This window comes from Cyprinodon variegatus, unplaced genomic scaffold (assembly GCF_000732505.1).
Source record: "Cyprinodon variegatus isolate N-32 unplaced genomic scaffold, C_variegatus-1.0 Scaffold497, whole genome shotgun sequence".
Classification (NCBI taxonomy): Eukaryota; Metazoa; Chordata; class Actinopteri; order Cyprinodontiformes; family Cyprinodontidae; genus Cyprinodon; species Cyprinodon variegatus.
Window position 1 is genome coordinate 1,684 of NW_015150950.1, and position 18,064 is coordinate 19,747.

At 38.3% G+C, this 18,064-nt stretch overlaps 1 protein-coding gene across 1 annotated transcript in view; it reads left to right on the forward strand.

Annotated features, from left to right (window-relative positions):
• Positions 1–264: 264 nt before the first annotated feature.
• The window catches only part of bdp1 (B double prime 1, subunit of RNA polymerase III transcription initiation factor IIIB), a gene marked incomplete at its 3' end in the record, with an annotated part of 19,708 nt that continues 1,908 nt past the window's right edge, over positions 265–18,064 (forward strand). Inside the window, exons 1-20 of the mRNA XM_015390404.1 lie at positions 265–375; positions 1,748–1,812; positions 2,042–2,250; positions 2,338–2,992; positions 3,094–3,197; positions 3,299–3,361; positions 9,630–9,794; positions 10,165–10,298; positions 10,393–10,487; positions 10,582–10,636; positions 10,723–10,866; positions 10,967–11,173; positions 12,951–13,008; positions 13,094–13,259; positions 13,342–13,451; positions 13,563–13,893; positions 14,050–14,184; positions 15,593–15,629; positions 15,717–15,830; positions 15,923–18,064. Of these exons, the coding sequence (XP_015245890.1) occupies positions 2,048–2,250; positions 2,338–2,992; positions 3,094–3,197; positions 3,299–3,361; positions 9,630–9,794; positions 10,165–10,298; positions 10,393–10,487; positions 10,582–10,636; positions 10,723–10,866; positions 10,967–11,173; positions 12,951–13,008; positions 13,094–13,259; positions 13,342–13,451; positions 13,563–13,893; positions 14,050–14,184; positions 15,593–15,629; positions 15,717–15,830; positions 15,923–18,064 (4,918 nt within the window). The remainder of the gene's footprint in view (positions 376–1,747; positions 1,813–2,041; positions 2,251–2,337; positions 2,993–3,093; positions 3,198–3,298; positions 3,362–9,629; positions 9,795–10,164; positions 10,299–10,392; positions 10,488–10,581; positions 10,637–10,722; positions 10,867–10,966; positions 11,174–12,950; positions 13,009–13,093; positions 13,260–13,341; positions 13,452–13,562; positions 13,894–14,049; positions 14,185–15,592; positions 15,630–15,716; positions 15,831–15,922) is intronic.

Below are 18,064 nucleotides of genomic sequence, written 5' to 3' on the forward strand. Positions count from 1 at the left end.
TGAATAAAAGATCCGAAAACAATAATGACATTAAATATATAAGGTAACTACGATAAAGATGAATCAATAAATTAGCAAATTAAAATACATTTCTAAACTTATTTCCTATTGTATAATTTAACTACTGTTGACATTTTATTTATTTATTTATTTATAACTACGTCAGAGTTTTGCCAATGCCATTAAGGAAACAACTAGGTTTTGTATTTTCATTTTTGTATTTCGAGACTACGTTTCCCACAAATCCTTTCGAGAAATTGCGTCATCAAACAAAAAAACATGGCGGATTTCTAACCACACGGGTCCGCTACCCATTCCTGTTTTGGGGGTTAAATTGTGACTTGTATAGCGAAGAATATAGAATTTCTTCAACAGGTATGTGGCTACAAACTAGCTGATATATTCTCATTAATATTGTTACAGTTGTTGAGCCGCATGACTTTCGTAGCGCGAGGCTGTAACTCAGGCAGGCGTCGTGTTGTTATTGTGCGTGAGCTCAGCCTTTTTACTGGATTTAAAAAGTGCGCTTTGTTTTGGTGCATTATGTGATAGTCGCGCTCATATTAAGGTGTGGTCGATAATTATTTAGTGTTTTTATGTTTATATTAATCCTAAATACTCTAATGTCGCTAGCGTTGACAGTTTCACAGTTGAGCTTTAGCAGGGAAGCAGTACATAGCACAATATTTTTTAATATTTGTAGGATAATGGTGAAAAATAAACGTTTTTGTAGCAGCATTATTAGCTTTGTTGCCTTTATAATGCAACCACCCTTAATAATAAAGAACAATGCTAAAATACTATATAAGTTGCAGCAATATAATGTCCTCTGTTTTAACTTTTTCCTTAGTCTTACTGCACCGGACTACACATTGAGCTCAATATTGAAATAGTTGGTGGCTATATCACACCCTAATGAGTTGATTTGCACTTTTTGTTTCATTAAAACTTAAAAAAAAAAGAAAAAAGTAGTGCATGGTTTTGAGGTCAAATGGAACGGAAAAATACTTCTGGAAATATACAAATACATTTCGTTTAGTCTTTTTGTCTAAACTGAGATCTTTCACTTCTTAGTTTGGGAAATTTGTATAAATTCAGTGTAAAATTTAGTAGAAAATGTTGGTCAAACCTTTTTATTTTTTTTGTCTTCTTCTCAAATATACTTTAGTTTGGGCTTTGATTAGGACATTTTACTACCTGAAAATGTGTTAAATGAAACCATACTACTGTATCTCTGGCCATATGTTTAGCATCAATATTCAGCTGTATCTTCACTGCAAAGGAAAAACCTCATCACAGCAGGATACTTCCTCCTGGCAAGCTAAAAGCATTGGCTTTAAAAATTGCTGATACAACTTTTAAGGCCGATGCCAATCCTGATTATTTTGACATCCCTAAAACATGCTGTCAGTTCTTTAATTTTATGTTTCTTTTTCTTTTTTTTATTTACATGATACATGTGACACAATGATAACCAAAAGGTACCCACTTCTCAACACAAAACATATAGCAGTCTGTGCACTTTTGAAGCCTTTTTGTATTAATAGATAAAGAAGTGGTCAAATTAACTTTTGTAAACAAACTAAAACGTATTTTTCAATGCTGATAAAAAATTTATAATCTTGTGGTTGTTTAATGTACTATTTTGGTGATACATGATGAAATACTTTCTGAGCCCGGTAGCTGACTATGTCCATACTAAAGTTACCCTGACATTTGACTGCTTTATGTTTTATTTTCTCATCAGGTACTAAAACTGATGAACATGTGACTTTGGACTTGGTATATCCCTCCTAAGGACGTCACTTTGTGGTAGGACATAAAGCATTTCAAGTTTTTTCAAATTAAGTTTTCAGATTGTTTTAAAAGCAAATTACTTTGTAAATGTTTGCCTAAAACATGTGGATAATTAACTTGTTTTTAACAAATCTAAGATTTTGTTGTTAAGTTATTCAGTAACTTATGTCTATATCTGCATTAATTGGATTGCATTTTTAACCAGATTTCTTTTTTAATTTCTATTGCTTTCTAATATTTTTAGGTTAAGATGTTTCGACGGTCAAGATTTAGTGCTCGCCCCAATATCGGCATAGCTGGGAGAGCAGCAGCAGCAGCAGCTGGAACACCTCAGGGTCCCCCAGCTGCAAACCAGGACACAAATCAAACCCAAAATGAACCAAAGGAGGACAATAATGCTTCTCTAACAAACGAACCAGTGGTGACCCCATCAGAAAATGCTTCTGGTTCCGGGTGAGTGTGATAGTAGACTTAAGAATTTTGAATTGGTTTTGCTTTTATGTTGGATTACAAAACTAACTCTAAAAATAACTGTTTCAGAGATGCCAATGAACAGAATGGGGAAGGTACCAGCTCCTCAGCATCAGTCCAGAGAAGGAAGCGGTTCTCCATCAAGCCCAAAGTGGCTCCTGGTCGTCCACCAACCCTCCCTCGGACAACAAAATCCCCAGTGAAAACAGTCTCTGTCCCCCCTGTAGATGCAGCGTCTGAGTCTGAACCAGAAAAACCAACGACATCTAGTCAACCTACAAAAACTCCAGCCCCTCCAGGACTTCAGTCCACAAAGAGCAGAGGACTCTCTGATGATGCCAAGCAGCACAAAACACAACCAAAGCTCACCCCGTTGTCGTCTGAGATACCGGGACCATCAGCTGTTTCTCCATCAGAGGACTCTAAAAAACAAACCCATCTGCCGAAAGACGGCAGTAAACATGTGGAAAACGTTCTAACTAGTCAGACGAAGGATGTTCATCCCAGAGTGCATGATAGGGTACCACCTTCTCTACCAGACAAAGAAGCTACAGAAATATCAGAGAAAGCCAAGACTCTTATATCATCAAAAAAGGTAGTTTCAGCAATATCCCCTTCAGCGCTGTCTCTGAGCAGACTCCTGAATGACCCGTCAGATGTGCAGAGGATGATAAAGGCCCAGAAGCTGAGAGACCTGCTGAGACAAGAGCGGTCCAAAGAAAAGGTTAGCTGGGATTATTCAAAGCTTTAAAATGTTCGTTTGATAAAGAAGATATTGCTATTATTGGATGTGAACACAAGACATTGCGTTTCTTTATCTTACAGAATCTCAAGAGAGCTAAAGCCCGTGGTAAGGAATTCAGCTTAGATCCAACAAAGATGACAATGAGGGACCTGATCCATTATCTCCCAACATCTAATCCTATGACGTAAGTTCCTTGAAATATTGGACCTTCTCCATCAGTGATTGTGTTTTTTGTGTATGAGTGATGTTGCTTAATTAAAACTAATTTGGCTTTTTTTTTTTCAGATCCAGCTTAGAAGCTGATGAAGAGAATGAGACAGTGATCCCGCCTTCACCAAGAGGAGATCAGTATGTTTGTGTCATTATGATTACAAAACACATTATCTAGATTAATTTGTGTAAAATTTTTGATAACCTTTCTATTGACTATATTAACATCAGACGAGCCAGAATTTACAAATCATCTTTATCAGTCATGTATGAGGAATTTTGACTTTTGATTTAGGAACACTACAGTGACACAGCAATAAAAATTTTGCATATGCATCAGAGCATGTGAAGGGAGCGGAGCACCGTGCAATTCCCGCTCCCCGCTCAGGAGGAAGTTCGCTCCGCCGCTCAAAATTGCGCCAGGACTCTGCTCAAAATCCACTCCGCACTCACCTTAATTTTCCTGCCCCTCCTGCAACATCGCTCCACGCTCGCTCATATTTTCAGGAGAAGACATTTTCTGAAATTTTTCCTTCATGTAATTATGCCTGGGCCCCGGGACACACAGCGTTTGATTTAATGATGTGACCTATACACGTGTATTGTCTTATTTAACTGGCTGTTAAATTACCGTACAATTTCCAAGCTGTCAAATTAACGCCTCGCTCCATTCATGTTGCCCCTCATTTCCTATTTAATTATTAACTTATTTTACTAGACTTAAATCCAATAAATGTTATTTGACAAATTTTATGAGGACATCGGAGCGAACTGGAGCGGAGTGAAATCCTTGCTCCAGCCTTTGAATCAAAAACCGCTCTGTGCTCCACCATAGTTCTTCCGCTCAGCTCCACTGCTTGCTCCACGCTCCACTCACATGCACCGATATGCATTCTATAAAGAAAAAAGATTAAAACAACAGCGCGTGCAATGAGCTAAGGATGCTGGAGTAAATTATTAGAAATTAAATAAGTGGTAACCAATAAACGGGCTGGGTAGATATAGAGGTACTAGGTACAGGGGTTTCTGACTCTGAGAGTAGAGGGCAGAGCACACCGAACCCGATTTGCGACCGATCCGACAAAAAATGGTGTTGAATGAAATTGTAGCATTTAGCGCTTATTGAAAATTAATGGGGATGATCACACTCAACATGATTTTCTGCAAGAGGGGTGGCGTAGCTCCAACTGAGATAGACCCCTTCTCTGATTTAGTCTGACTACGTAGCAATTCAGCAGAGATTTCATGGGTCTGACAGGAAGAGAGACGCTGTTATAAAGTGTAACGCATCCGCTTTGAGGGGAAATACAGAATCTGTTAATTGCAAGGGGAAACAGTCAGTTTTGGAGTTGCATATCGCTTTTAAGGCAAGTGGGACAAACTTGTAAAAAATCAATCAATTAAACTATGAGTATTTTACTCACGAGATAAAATGGATAAAGAAGTGATGCTCTTCGAGCCATGTAAAAGCAGTAAGGGGCAGAAAGTGCAGTTTATCAATCTCCTCGAAAAAAAATAACTTCAGGAGGAGAAAAAATTGGATATAGTAAAATAGTGGTCCTTTTTGAGGCTCAAAAAAACAAAATAACGAAGGGCAGATAGAGCAGGTAAGTGAAACTCATCATTCGCCACAATATTAAAAAAAAACAACAGAAAACTGACAAAAGTCTCAGATCTCTCTCTGAGAATCACCTCTCTGCCGCAGTCAGCATATAAACGGCCCCACAGCTATTATTGCTGAATTTTCCTGTTCTTTAAAGGTAGTTCCAATTATTTTTTTAATATAGGCCTTTAAAAATTCTCTCTGTTCTAGTTTGAGATGCTGCACAGACATTAAGTCGGTCTTTGGTTGATAACTGTGCCGGTAGTTTTTTAAATTTATTTATTAATTTTTATATTTTTTCATAATCCGTCCATGTCAAATGTGGGAAATTTTTTTATTTTTTTTATTTTTTATTTTTTTTGGTAGCACAGATACAGAAGTGAAAATCTGTACACCTTGCGCAGTCGGAGTGTCTATACGCAGCCGGTGCGGCCCGGCCTTAAGCTCTGCATTAGAGTAATAGTTTGTGGAAAGAAACTGTTCCTGAAGTTTTTGTTATTGTTTTTATTAATCCTGTTAAAATTTTCTTCTCATCTCTCTCACTCATGCCACAGCTTCCCAATTTTTGACCTCTGTGACCTCTGCATCCTAACATGAAAATAAACCTTCATTACAGCGAGGTAGAGCTCAGTCCAGACTAAATAAATTTTACTAGGGCTACAACTAAGGATTATTTTGCAAATNCCCTCCTGCAACATCGCTCCACGCTCGCTCATATTTTCAGGAGAAGACATTTTCTGAAATTTTTCCTTCATGTAATTATGCCTGGGCCCCGGGACACACAGCGTTTGATTTAATGATGTGACCTATACACGTGTATTGTCTTATTTAACTGGCTGTTAAATTACCGTACAATTTCCAACCTGTCAAATTAACGCCTCGCTCCATTCATGTTGCCCCTCATTTCCTATTTAATTATTAACTTATTTTACTAGACTTAAATCCAATAAATGTTATTTGACAAATTTTATAATCCTAACATTTTTAATTGAAGTTGTGAGGACATCGGAGCGAACTGGAGCGGAGTGAAATCCTTGCTCCAGCCTTTGAATCAAAAACCGCTCTGTGCTCCACCATAGTTCTTCCGCTCAGCTCCACTGCTTGCTCCACGCTCCACTCACATGCACCGATATGCATTCTATAAAGAAAAAAGATTAAAACAACAGCGCGTGCAATGAGCTAAGGATGCTGGAGTAAATTATTAGAAATTAAATAAGTGGTAACCAATAAACGGGCTGGGTAGATATAGAGGTACTAGGTACAGGGGTTTCTGACTCTGAGAGTAGAGGGCAGAGCACACCGAACCCGATTTGCGACCGATCCGACAAAAAATGGTGTTGAATGAAATTGTAGCATTTAGCGCTTATTGAAAATTAATGGGGATGATCACACTCAACATGATTTTCTGCAAGAGGGGTGGCGTAGCTCCAACTGAGATAGACCCCTTCTCTGATTTAGTCTGACTACGTAGCAATTCAGCAGAGATTTCATGGGTCTGACAGGAAGAGAGACGCTGTTATAAAGTGTAACGCATCCGCTTTGAGGGGAAATACAGAATCTGTTAATTGCAAGGGGAAACAGTCAGTTTTGGAGTTGCATATCGCTTTTAAGGCAAGTGGGACAAACTTGTAAAAAATCAATCAATTAAACTATGAGTATTTTACTCACGAGATAAAATGGATAAAGAAGTGATGCTCTTCGAGCCATGTAAAAGCAGTAAGGGGCAGAAAGTGCAGTTTATCAATCTCCTCGAAAAAAAATAACTTCAGGAGGAGAAAAAATTGGATATAGTAAAATAGTGGTCCTTTTTGAGGCTCAAAAAAACAAAATAACGAAGGGCAGATAGAGCAGGTAAGTGAAACTCATCATTCGCCACAATATTAAAAAAAAACAACAGAAAACTGACAAAAGTCTCAGATCTCTCTCTGAGAATCACCTCTCTGCCGCAGTCAGCATATAAACGGCCCCACAGCTATTATTGCTGAATTTTCCTGTTCTTTAAAGGTAGTTCCAATTATTTTTTTAATATAGGCCTTTAAAAATTCTCTCTGTTCTAGTTTGAGATGCTGCACAGACATTAAGTCGGTCTTTGGTTGATAACTGTGCCGGTAGTTTTTTAAATTTATTTATTAATTTTTATATTTTTTCATAATCCGTCCATGTCAAATGTGGGAAATTTTTTTATTTTTTTTATTTTTTATTTTTTTTGGTAGCACAGATACAGAAGTGAAAATCTGTACACCTTGCGCAGTCGGAGTGTCTATACGCAGCCGGTGCGGCCCGGCCTTAAGCTCTGCATTAGAGTAATAGTTTGTGGAAAGAAACTGTTCCTGAAGTTTTTGTTATTGTTTTTATTAATCCTGTTAAAATTTTCTTCTCATCTCTCTCACTCATGCCACAGCTTCCCAATTTTTGACCTCTGTGACCTCTGCATCCTAACATGAAAATAAACCTTCATTACAGCGAGGTAGAGCTCAGTCCAGACTAAATAAATTTTACTAGGGCTACAACTAAGGATTATTTTGCAAATAAATTAATCTGTCCATTATTTGTTTGTTTTATCGATTTATAATCAAATAGCCAAAGATTCCTTAAGACTTTTTACAAAATTAAACAAGGTGAAACTAAAATGTCCCAAAAGGAATGGGCAAACCGGCAAAAGAAAAAAGTTTTTTTCAATCTTAAATGCAAAATGTTTATATATACATATAGATTTTTTTACAATCTTGGTATAATTTCTTCTCTAAACGGGTTGCTCTTTCAGCTATAAGCATATTTTAGAGTCTCTATATTTCAGTTGATGATTAATCGATTAACTTATTAACAACTATTTCAATAATCAATTAATCCGGTTAATTGTTTCATGCAGCTGCAGCCACAGACTCCTTGTTATTGGTTCTCTGCAATCTGCTGCAGCCCTTTTTGTTAAGCTTGAATCAGCTGCTATGAACTTCAGTGTAGAACAAAAGCTGTTTTAGGGATGTCCCAATTCTGGTTCCAATATTGATGTTAGAAATCGGTCTAATATCAGCCAAAATATAAATACCAGAATATATCCACATGTCTCTTTAACCTCCAATATTATAAAGCTCATTGAAACACTTTGCTTCTATCAGCTTTTTTGTGAAGTTTTTGTAACTCTTTGGTGAATAAGAAATTGGTCAGTTGTTCTATTACCTGATGTTAAAGGTATAATGGAGAACGTTCTTTTTCCAGGTGAATCATCAAAATAAGTGGTCCTCCTAATTGTCAATCATTCTGGTGATATGTTGACGTAAGGCCTTCCTACGTGTTCGCCCCCATTTTCACTTAACGGATGCAAGTCTGACATAGTGGAAAATTTGCAAATCTTCTTTTGGAAATTTAGCTTGCATTAGCGATGCAGATAGCACCTTTTAAAGAGAGCGTGCACGAGGAGAAATGGGCTTGTGCACGCTCTCGCACGTGTTTGATAGGTGTTCCCTCTCAGTAGCAGGTATACGGTTGTGCATGTGCAATTTTTCCTTTAAAGTGGAGAGGGCGGGTCTTTTAAAAAATTTACGAAAATCCTCCCCTATACCTTTAAGTATTGTTAGCGATATATCAGTTGATCAAGGCTTTTCTATCATTCCACTCCATTAAATAAGTAATAAAAGTATGTATGATTAATGCTTATTTTTTATTGGTTCAATATAGATATCCACCAATACGCAAAACTGCAATATATTTATCAAATCGAAAATAAAAAGTTGTTGAGATTAATATCCCTGTTATTGAATCAAACTATATCCCAATATAGATTGATATTGATTTATTGGCCTAAAAATGTTTTGACTTGAGTTTGTTACTTAGGTAGTTTTAAGCTTCTACTTTGTGCTTTTGTTGCTCAGAGGTGTTGAATGTGTTCATTGTTGATTTTGCTCCCTGGAAATAGAGCGAAATGACTTCAGCTACAATAACTGATGTCCAGTTTTATTTATTTTTATAACTTTTTGATTCTCTGAATTTGTCAAGTTCTGGATCTCTGAGGATCTTTAGCGCAATGCTTTCATTAGCCACCAGGTGTCACTGTTGTTGTATAGACTGAAGCCTCCAAACGCTGACATTTCAGATAGAAATCGTCATGAGGCCTCACCTGCCTTGGTTTCCACCAGTTTCCTCTGGTTGCCAGGTACTTTATTTTTTAAGGCCAGTGACGTTCAGCCGCCGTTAAACTGTTTAGGATCACAAACGCAAATGTATCTATGTAACTTACCTTTGATTTCCTGTTTAACTATTTAAACCTGTTATAAATGTATACATATGTACAACAGCAAGCAAATCCTTCAACTCAGAGTAAAGAAAAGAACATTAATAAACATTATTTACTGCATTAAGCAGGGAATTGTTGTTTCAAATGCAGGGAATGATTGACACTTAGCTTCACAGTTACAAAGAAATTTCTGGTCTGCCAAAATAAAATAATTTCCAACTTCCTTCACATATCTTTTTACATTAACAATCTTTGACAAACCTGAATTTTTTGTTGAGCTTTAGTTTGATAAACATGTGTTAACTTAGACTCAAGGAAAAAAATGTCTATGATTTTAATTCATAATGGAAATAGAAAATGTCTTGTGAACATTTTCTTGTGCGTCTTATTCTCTGGGAAATCTGGTAAACTCCAAATTTTACTACAAATGTTCACTCCAAGCTTATTCATAAAAAATTTATCGATATTTTGGAGAAAGTTGTGACTTTCTGGGGCGCTGAATCGCATCTGTAGGCATGCAAAGGTTTAGCATTGGGCTGCTAAATATTAGATATTTCTTTTATGTCCTGCAGATCAACAGAGCATGTACCTGAGGTTCCTCCAACCAAAGAGAAGCCCAGAGAGGATGAGGACGAAGAAGAGGAAGAGGCTGCTGCAGAGGGAGAGGAGGACGAATCTCTCATGGTGCCTCAGGTCAAAGTAGCAGAAGACGGCTCGCTGATCATCGATGAGGAAAGGTAAGCCTGTCATGTTCTCTCTTTATTGCTTTCTAGTGATTTTTGTTTTACAAGACCCTCCCCCCCACCTAACCTTTCACTGGTTTTACATAGAAAAGTCAAAAATAATAAATATGTTGCTATGAAATGAACTGCTTTCCTGAAATCAGAAAACTTCCAACATTAGTGTATTTATTTTTGAGTTAAACCTTTGATTTTACTGTGTAACAAAATTAAAAATTGCTATCAATATGATAAAACATGAACTCTCAGAGGGGTCCTCGGTTTATTTCTATCAACCCTCCTGCAAATGCCCCCCCATTTTAGGAACCACTGTCTTAGATAATGCTCCATTCTTATCTTTATTGGCACTTATCAAACCTCCTCTCAGCTTAACAGTGGAAGTCCAGCGAGCCAAAGGCCCGAACCCAGCATCCAACAGAGACCCCATTTTTGAAAGAGGCTCCACTACAACTTACTCAAGCTTCAGGAAGTCAACTTACTGCAAGCCCTGGTCAATTGAAGGTGGATGATGCAGATGATTGCCTGAGTTCATTGCAGAGTTGCAATGTGCTTTGAAGCATGTCTGATATTCCGTTTTGTATTTGGTTTTCCTCAGAGACGGACATGTTCTACCTGGCGGTAAGCATGGTGGGGACGGACTTTTCTATGATTTGTCAGCTGTTTCCGCACAGAGCTCGGACAGAAATAAAGGTAGGATTACCAATTATTAAATATGTTTTTACAAGGTGTAATCAAGAAAGGGCTCACCGGTGATCTATATCTTTGAAAATATTTTTATTTCCAGAACAAGTTCAAAAAGGAGGAGCGAATAAATAGTTGGAGGATTGACAAAGCTTTCAGTAAGTGTTCTGGTTGCCAAGTACAACATTAGATAATTCATGATTGATGGGATTTAACGCTATGGTTTTGTTTGTTTTTATTTTAGGAGAGAGGCGTAAGCTGGATATAGAGTACTTTTCTAAGCTGCTGGATAAAATTTTGGAATATCAGAAGGAGAAGAAGAAACTCAAGTCACTTGTTGAGAAGAACAACAAAACAAAGTCCAGAACAAATGCTAAGGGAAATAAGGGTAAATAAACCACTTGTTATTTTTTCACAGTACAGTGGAGCTTTTAGTTTGTGTCTCTTTTTTTTTTTTTTTTTAAACCTTGTTTTGTCTACCTTCACAGGCAAAAAATCAGCCAAAAACTTGAGTGACGTGGAGGAGGAAGAAGAAGATGATGATGTTTCTGACTTGAAGGAAGGACAGGAGAAAGAAAACGAGGACCAGTGTAATGAGGAGGAAGCGTCTGCCTCTGAGCTAAAAAAAAAACGCAAAAGGAAGAAGACAGTAAAGGCCTTGACAGAAGAGCCAAATGAGAAGAAAAACAAAACAGGTCCTTAAGAGAATATCTCAGACCTTATTAATCTTTGTTCTGTTAAATAATGTTACGGCCGCTTAATATTAGAACAGTTTTGTAGTTGGTTTCGAATTTCTTCGCCAAAATTATCTTACTGACATTTTGAAATAAGGACAGTTTTATAAAAAAAAAAAAAAAAAAACATGTAAACACTTGAAAGGTGTTATATTTGAAATAATAAGGCTATGGCCTGGAAAGTTTTACAAAACAGCCATAAAAGACGTATAAAGACTGCTTTCAACGTTTCATTCGTTTGTTTTTTTTGGATTCATATGCTTCCTGTGCATAGCTAACGAGTTCATAACAGAAAATGAATCCAGGAGCGAAATCTTCTCATGACGGAATTGCTGAATAGCCAGTCACACCGAATTAGTCATCAGATTCAGATTTCAGGATGCACAGCTTGCCAGCTTGGCTGTTAAAGGACATTCTGGGTTTTTTCAGCGTTTGAGGATAATTTTTAAGCAAAGAGGAAACTATAAAGCAGTGAACCATTTTGCAGCATGTTTGTCCCAGCAAAGCCTAATCTGTCCATCACTAAACATATCCATGTTTTATGGATATAAAGGCTTTATATATAATCCCCTTTTCATTATTTATTCTGATCGAACAACTTCTATGCTGTTCAGTTCTTTTGTTGGATTTGCATCCTGCAAAAGTTGCTTATAAGCTGTTTCCCATGCTCAAAAATATCCCGATCTGTTTGAGACATGTTCTGACTCAAAAGCAAAACAATTATTGGATTGTGCTGTACTAACGCCAACTAAAGATGCGTCAAGTATGCATCCCAGTTAGAATCAAAGCAATAATATGTGACATTAATGCAGGGTTAGGGTTAGGGTTGTTTCCATGTGTGCTGATTAGATGGTCAATCGTCATAAACCACGCCTCTCAGTCGGATTATAATTTCAGATCCTGTTGAGTCTCATCAGAAATTTTCAACTGGCTTGTTCAAATGAGACAGTTTATTCCGATCATGCAGTGTTCCAGGCTGCAAAGTTTGCTGCTCAGCTGTTCATTTACTCTAAGCATTTTACCGAAGGCAGCTTTAAAAATCTTGGACAGTTAAAAGCAAAACTTTGCAAAACTTTTTACTGAAAAGAGGGGATGTTCCGACCGTAAGGCCATCACAGCCGCAAGCTGTAAGTACTATTTTGTCGCTAAGCTGTTGATAGCACATCTATGCTTGCACATCTATGGTGACCAGATTTCAGGGGGAAGCACAGGGCCGCGGCCACCATCACCGGGTCGGGTTTGGATGCGTCGGGCTCCATCCCCCGCTGGCTCCCTGCCCCCGTCCGCCGTAGTTCCTGGACCAGCCCCAGAGTTGGCAGCCCAGCCAATGTTACACAACCTATTCAGAGACATTAAGGACCAGCACCAAATACCCTATATAATCATTCTATGACCCCTTCAAAAAATAAGGCACAGTTTCTTTATTATATTTTAAAAAGAGCTGTTATTTGGTGGGTTTACTGCTCTGGAAAAGCATTGGATTTTTCATTGTCTGACAGGCTGATTAATGATCAGGGTTGGTCAAGAGTAAAACGAGCCATTTGAACCAACAGCAGATTTCTTGCTCAAGTCAAAGTTAATTAACTGACTGTCTAGTTGCTTTGCCTGATCTGTCCATCTCTCAAAGGGCTTTTTTTTTTTTTGCAACTATTTAAATGATGTAAAATGCTTTTTTTTTTAAACCTAAAGTTTAACTGTTGTTTTTCTTTGATTTTTGTTTTTCCTTCTGTGTTTTCAGGTGATTTACCTGAAGAAACAGAGGCTGCACTTTCTGAGAGCCACACCAGTTCAGAAATGTAATACCTCCTAATTTCTTTAAATTGTGTCCTATTTGCTTTATTATTTTTATTAAAGCGACTTGTTTATTCCCTTAAAATTTAGGTCTGAAAACATTCCTAATGTAAACAAGCCAGCGAAGCTTTCACGGGACAGAGCACCAAAACCACTTCTACCTCTGGGTCTGAAACGAAGTAAAAAGGGAAAAAGCAACGAAACTGGATCTGATAATGGAGAAAAGAACGATAATGATCAAACCCGGAAAGAACAGGTTATTTATTTGGGCTTAGAAGCATCAAAACATCCTAAATAATGTGATTGTTTACTTATTTTAGGCGTTGCTTATATTTTAGGTGAATGAAGGTGAATCAGATGCTTGTAGAACTAGTGGGAGAATTTCTCCTGGAGGCGAGATTTCTTCTGAAGAGGAAGAGGAAACAATAAAGCACTTTGGACCTACCAGGTAAAATATTCCAGCTTCTCCTCAAAGATTACCTTAAAAGAACATCATTCTGCAAGTTTTGATCCTTAAATTATCTTCAGCACAGCTTAATTTTTTCCATTTGATTCATAGATATGGGAGGGTTCCCAAACCCACGGTGGCCTTCGCCTGCAAAGATGAATCACACTCCTCTGCTACTGAAGCTAATTCCCCTTCTGCCTCCAAATCAAAACCTAAGGGCACTCTTAAAAGAGGCAGCCCATTAAAGCCACAATCTAACCAAAAGCCTAAAAAATCCAAACTGGTAACTCTTAGATCCTCCAAGTCAGACTTCAGTGATGAAGATGATGAGGAGGGGCAAGTTCCAGGTGTCGGCTCCAGTAAAGACTCGTCTGCCCTGGTGCCTTCTGGCCTGCATTCAATAAACACTGTGATTTCAGAAGTGGACGACCCAATGGCCGAGGTAGGAAGTGTAAAGTTCTGATTGAAAAGGCATGGACATGCATCATTCCTTTTTTTTTTTTACTTTTCTCCAAACATTTTTTTATTTTTTGCTTTATGCATGTTTTTCATCTATTTTTTTCCCCTTCATTCTTTACTCCTCCCATCCTGTACTTAGCTTGATATCTTGGCAAGTATGCCTGATATGCTGAGCATCTCCCAAGATGCACTGTGTCCTGATTCATCTTTTCATCAGGCACAACATGAAACAGGCTCTGCTGAGGCTTGTCATCATCAGTTGGATCTGCTGGTTGTAAGTCAAGTGTGCTTAAATTATAGTTTATGTTAAATTGAATCTTAATCCCCAGTTAAATATCCAGTTTGTTGGTTAAATTAGTTTTAATGCGTGATCTTATTGGTTTATTTAAGGACATATTACTATAGTAATTCAACTGTTCTCTAAAATTCTCTGAGATGTAAAATATTAAGGTTTAAACAATAGAATGTCAGCCTCACTTAAATGCCACTGGAAAAGTCCTGATATACATAAAAATGTAATTCATGCATTACTGTTATTTTTTGGCAAATACAAATATGACTGTTGTGGCTTGCTTTGATATTGGCCATGTTACAGTTAAAGCACATTTAATTCATTTTAAGCTGATTTAATCAATGCTTTCTGAGGTCCCCTAATTAGTCTATTTGCATGTATTTACATCTCTGTATATACTATGAGATATAAGTCCCATCTACGCTACTCTTTTGAAACCTTACCGAGGTCGGTCCGAGCATGGTAACTGAGATAACCGTAGAGTGTAAATGGCATGCAAAACTGAACCGAACCGTGCCAGGCACAATCAAACCATGCTAAACTGGTATTAGTTCATCAGTAGGGCTCCGATCGGTTCAGTTCTGGCTCATTTCTCAGAAAAAAAAAAAAAAAGTCACCCTCTGTAATCATGAAATGTCAGATATTCATAAAAATACTAGCTTCCCTACCGTGCCTCACGAGGAGGGGGAAGCACGGGGCTGCCTGTGTGCAGACCAACCTGTTGTTTCATTCTAGGGTTTTTAACCTGGCTTGCATTAGGGCTCATACAACAGCAAATATGCCATTTAACTAATGTTACACACCCTATTCAAAGACCTTAAGGACCAGCACCAAATACCCTACATAAAAAAAAAAACAGGCAGGTCTGGTTACATGATGATGTTTAAAGTGACGGCAGCATCATGGTTTGAGTAGTGTTGGAGGGAAGATAGAAAAATTTCATTGTGAGCAACAAAAGTTGATAGAATGGAATTGAAGTGTCTTCCCTGGAAGAAAACTCCACTTAACATATAGCCAAAGCTTATTGACGTAATATGAATATTTTTGTCAAAGTCCAGATGTTAAATGAAAATGAGAATCAGTGGCAGGTGATCAGTGGCAGACGCTCTGCACTGATGCTGATCCATCAAGCCAGAGCTAGTGTGTATCACTTTTCTTCCATTTCACATTTCTGTTTTAGTTTATCACATAAAATACTCCTAATGAAATTAGACGGAGGTTTTTTGTAATAAAATTACAAATTCCAGGTGTTTTAAATGTCTTTGTAGTGCATTGTAAACTGTAGATAAAGGGTAGAAAGAAGTGTAACTGGGGTTACTGAGAACATATGTATGTTGGAAGAATTTTATTATTGAAATAACCTCTAAATGTTTGTTTTTTTCTACTTTAGGATGTAATAGACTTTTGTACAACAGAACAAACGGAAGGTAAGTTATAAGTTCATTCTTTTAAGCTCCTTGTGAATAGAATTGGAGCTTTTTTAAGGGCTTGTTTTTGTTGTTTTTTTAATACAGTTTTTCATGATGAGAGCTATAATGAGGCGGCTCAAACCCTCTTGACCATTGGCAATGTCAATCACGTTTCTCAGTCAGCACAGAAAGAGGTGATCCCTCATGGTCACACATCAGGTATGAGCATCAGAAACCACAAAAAAGTCCTTAACTATCTCCACATTTTTCTAAATTTCAGATGAATTACTGTTCACAATTTGTCATTACAGAGATGGCAGCGGACAAGACACAACCAGACCTCTCTGACGGAAAGATTTTGCCTAGTGTCCAAGATGAATGTGCCCTTGCTACCTTGCCAACTCCGTGTCCTCAAAAAATGCAAGAAATCTCAGAGACTGTTGCCTGTATGAACCCAGAAACCAGTGAAATGAGCAGCGGGGACACGTCTCGTCTGAAAACCAGTGAGCAAATAGGTGACGAGCAGAAGACGCAGAGTTCAAACAACAACTCTCAATCTACCAAGAGGGCACGCTTTTCAAAAGTAAGGCCTAAACCAAACGTTGAGCGGACCTCAAGGACTGCAGCATCGACACCTGAAACAGAGATGTCCAAAGAAAAGAAGGTTGAAGAAAGCTGCTTAGACGCTGCTGCTGAGGGAACATCAGCGGTTAAAGAAATAAGCCTACACAGATCAGATTCTGAGGCCTTGTTAAAAGATGGCGAATCTCTCAAAGAAGTTCAGGGTTGCTCTCTTTCCAGAGAAGTAACCCCAGCCACTCATAAAGAGCCACACATTACACCTCAGGATTGCATTGGTGAGACAGATTTAAGCAACTCCTTGATATCCAAGTCAGAAGAGAAATTGGTTTTACAGGAGACATCAACAGATTCAGTCCAAGATGGCAACATCGAACATCCTCCTCCTGAAAAAGATTTGTCAGCCAATCAAAAGGAGATGGGTGCAGCTACAACTAGAAGGAGTAGAATATCAAAAATCAAACCACACCTCCCACAGAAATCAAGGTCTACACTGAATAAATCGCAGATAAACAGAGAGAAGGACGAAAAAGAGTCGCTTACAGGTTCAGAGCCCAAACCCTTGGAGCAAACCATCAATAATGTGGAAACTTCATCTACCAGTTTTAACTTGATGGAGGACCTTCCTGCAGGGGAGGTGAAGAAAAAACAGGTTGAAGTAGAACCTCAAGGAGAACATCAGAATACCCCTGAAGAGCAGTCCGATTCAGAACCACAGCCTGAGCAAGGATCAAATGCAGGACTAATTGCAGACCCACAAGAAATATGTTCTGCTAATTTAATTTTGCCTGTAGAAGACAGGCCAGCTGGTGAACAAGAGAGTAAAGTTCCACCTGCTGGTCAGTTGAGAAGAAGCCGTTTGCCGAAGGTAAAACCTACACCAAATCTAACACAGACTTCAAGGACCATGAAGATGAAGCCTCAGTCTCCAGCAGAAACGGTAGTGAAAAGTCCTGGTTTACATCCTGAATTACCTACAAAGTCAACTGTGCAGGTTTCCCTAGAAACCGAAAGCACTTCAACGTCTGAGCAAAAGCTTGTATTAAAGGAAAAAACATTTGCCAGTGAGGAGGAGAAGACAAGTTCTGAGCTAGTTGATCAGAAAGACAAAAAACAAACCACCGGTGACTCAGAGTCAGTCTCCAAGCTCACGGATAAAAATTCAGTTTCTCCCAGTGAAACGAGTGAAAGTAGTTGTAATGATGCAATTACATCAAATATCATCCCAACAAATTTTGATCTTCACCAAGTCCAAGACCAGCGAGGTCAACCTGCTGTGTTTGTCAGACCGGAGGAAGAGCCGTCCGTCTGCAAACATGACGGCAAAACTATTGGACAGCAGAGGAGGAATCGGTTATCCAAACCCAAACCTAACATACCTCAGACCTCAAGATCTGCAAGGCTTAAAGCTGAAACACCTGAAAACCAGTCAGGGAATCACACAGATCCTGAACACGAGGTAACAGGACTGGAACAAAACCAGACTATTTCTGAAATACCGAACAAAGATACTGATCCTGCATCAGATTCAATTTCGCCACCGACATCCGAATGCATTGTGAGACCTTTAGAGAAAAAAGAGATGGGGTCTGATGATCAGGAAGGCATGAATGCAGCCTCCTCAGATACTAAGGAACAGGACTCTACTGTCAGTCCTGGGCTTCATGAAGAACAAGAGTCAGTATCTGTTGAGAACCTTAAAGCGGATCATAGATGTTTGATGACTAAAAGCAATCAAGCACTGATTGACCAAACGCTTAAAGAACCACAATGTGGTCAGCAGTCAAACCTGAACTCTGAAGCTGTTCCAGAAAGAAGCGACCATCCTGAAGCTTACATTGCAGCCTCAGAAGAGTTACCAGTCATTCCAAAGG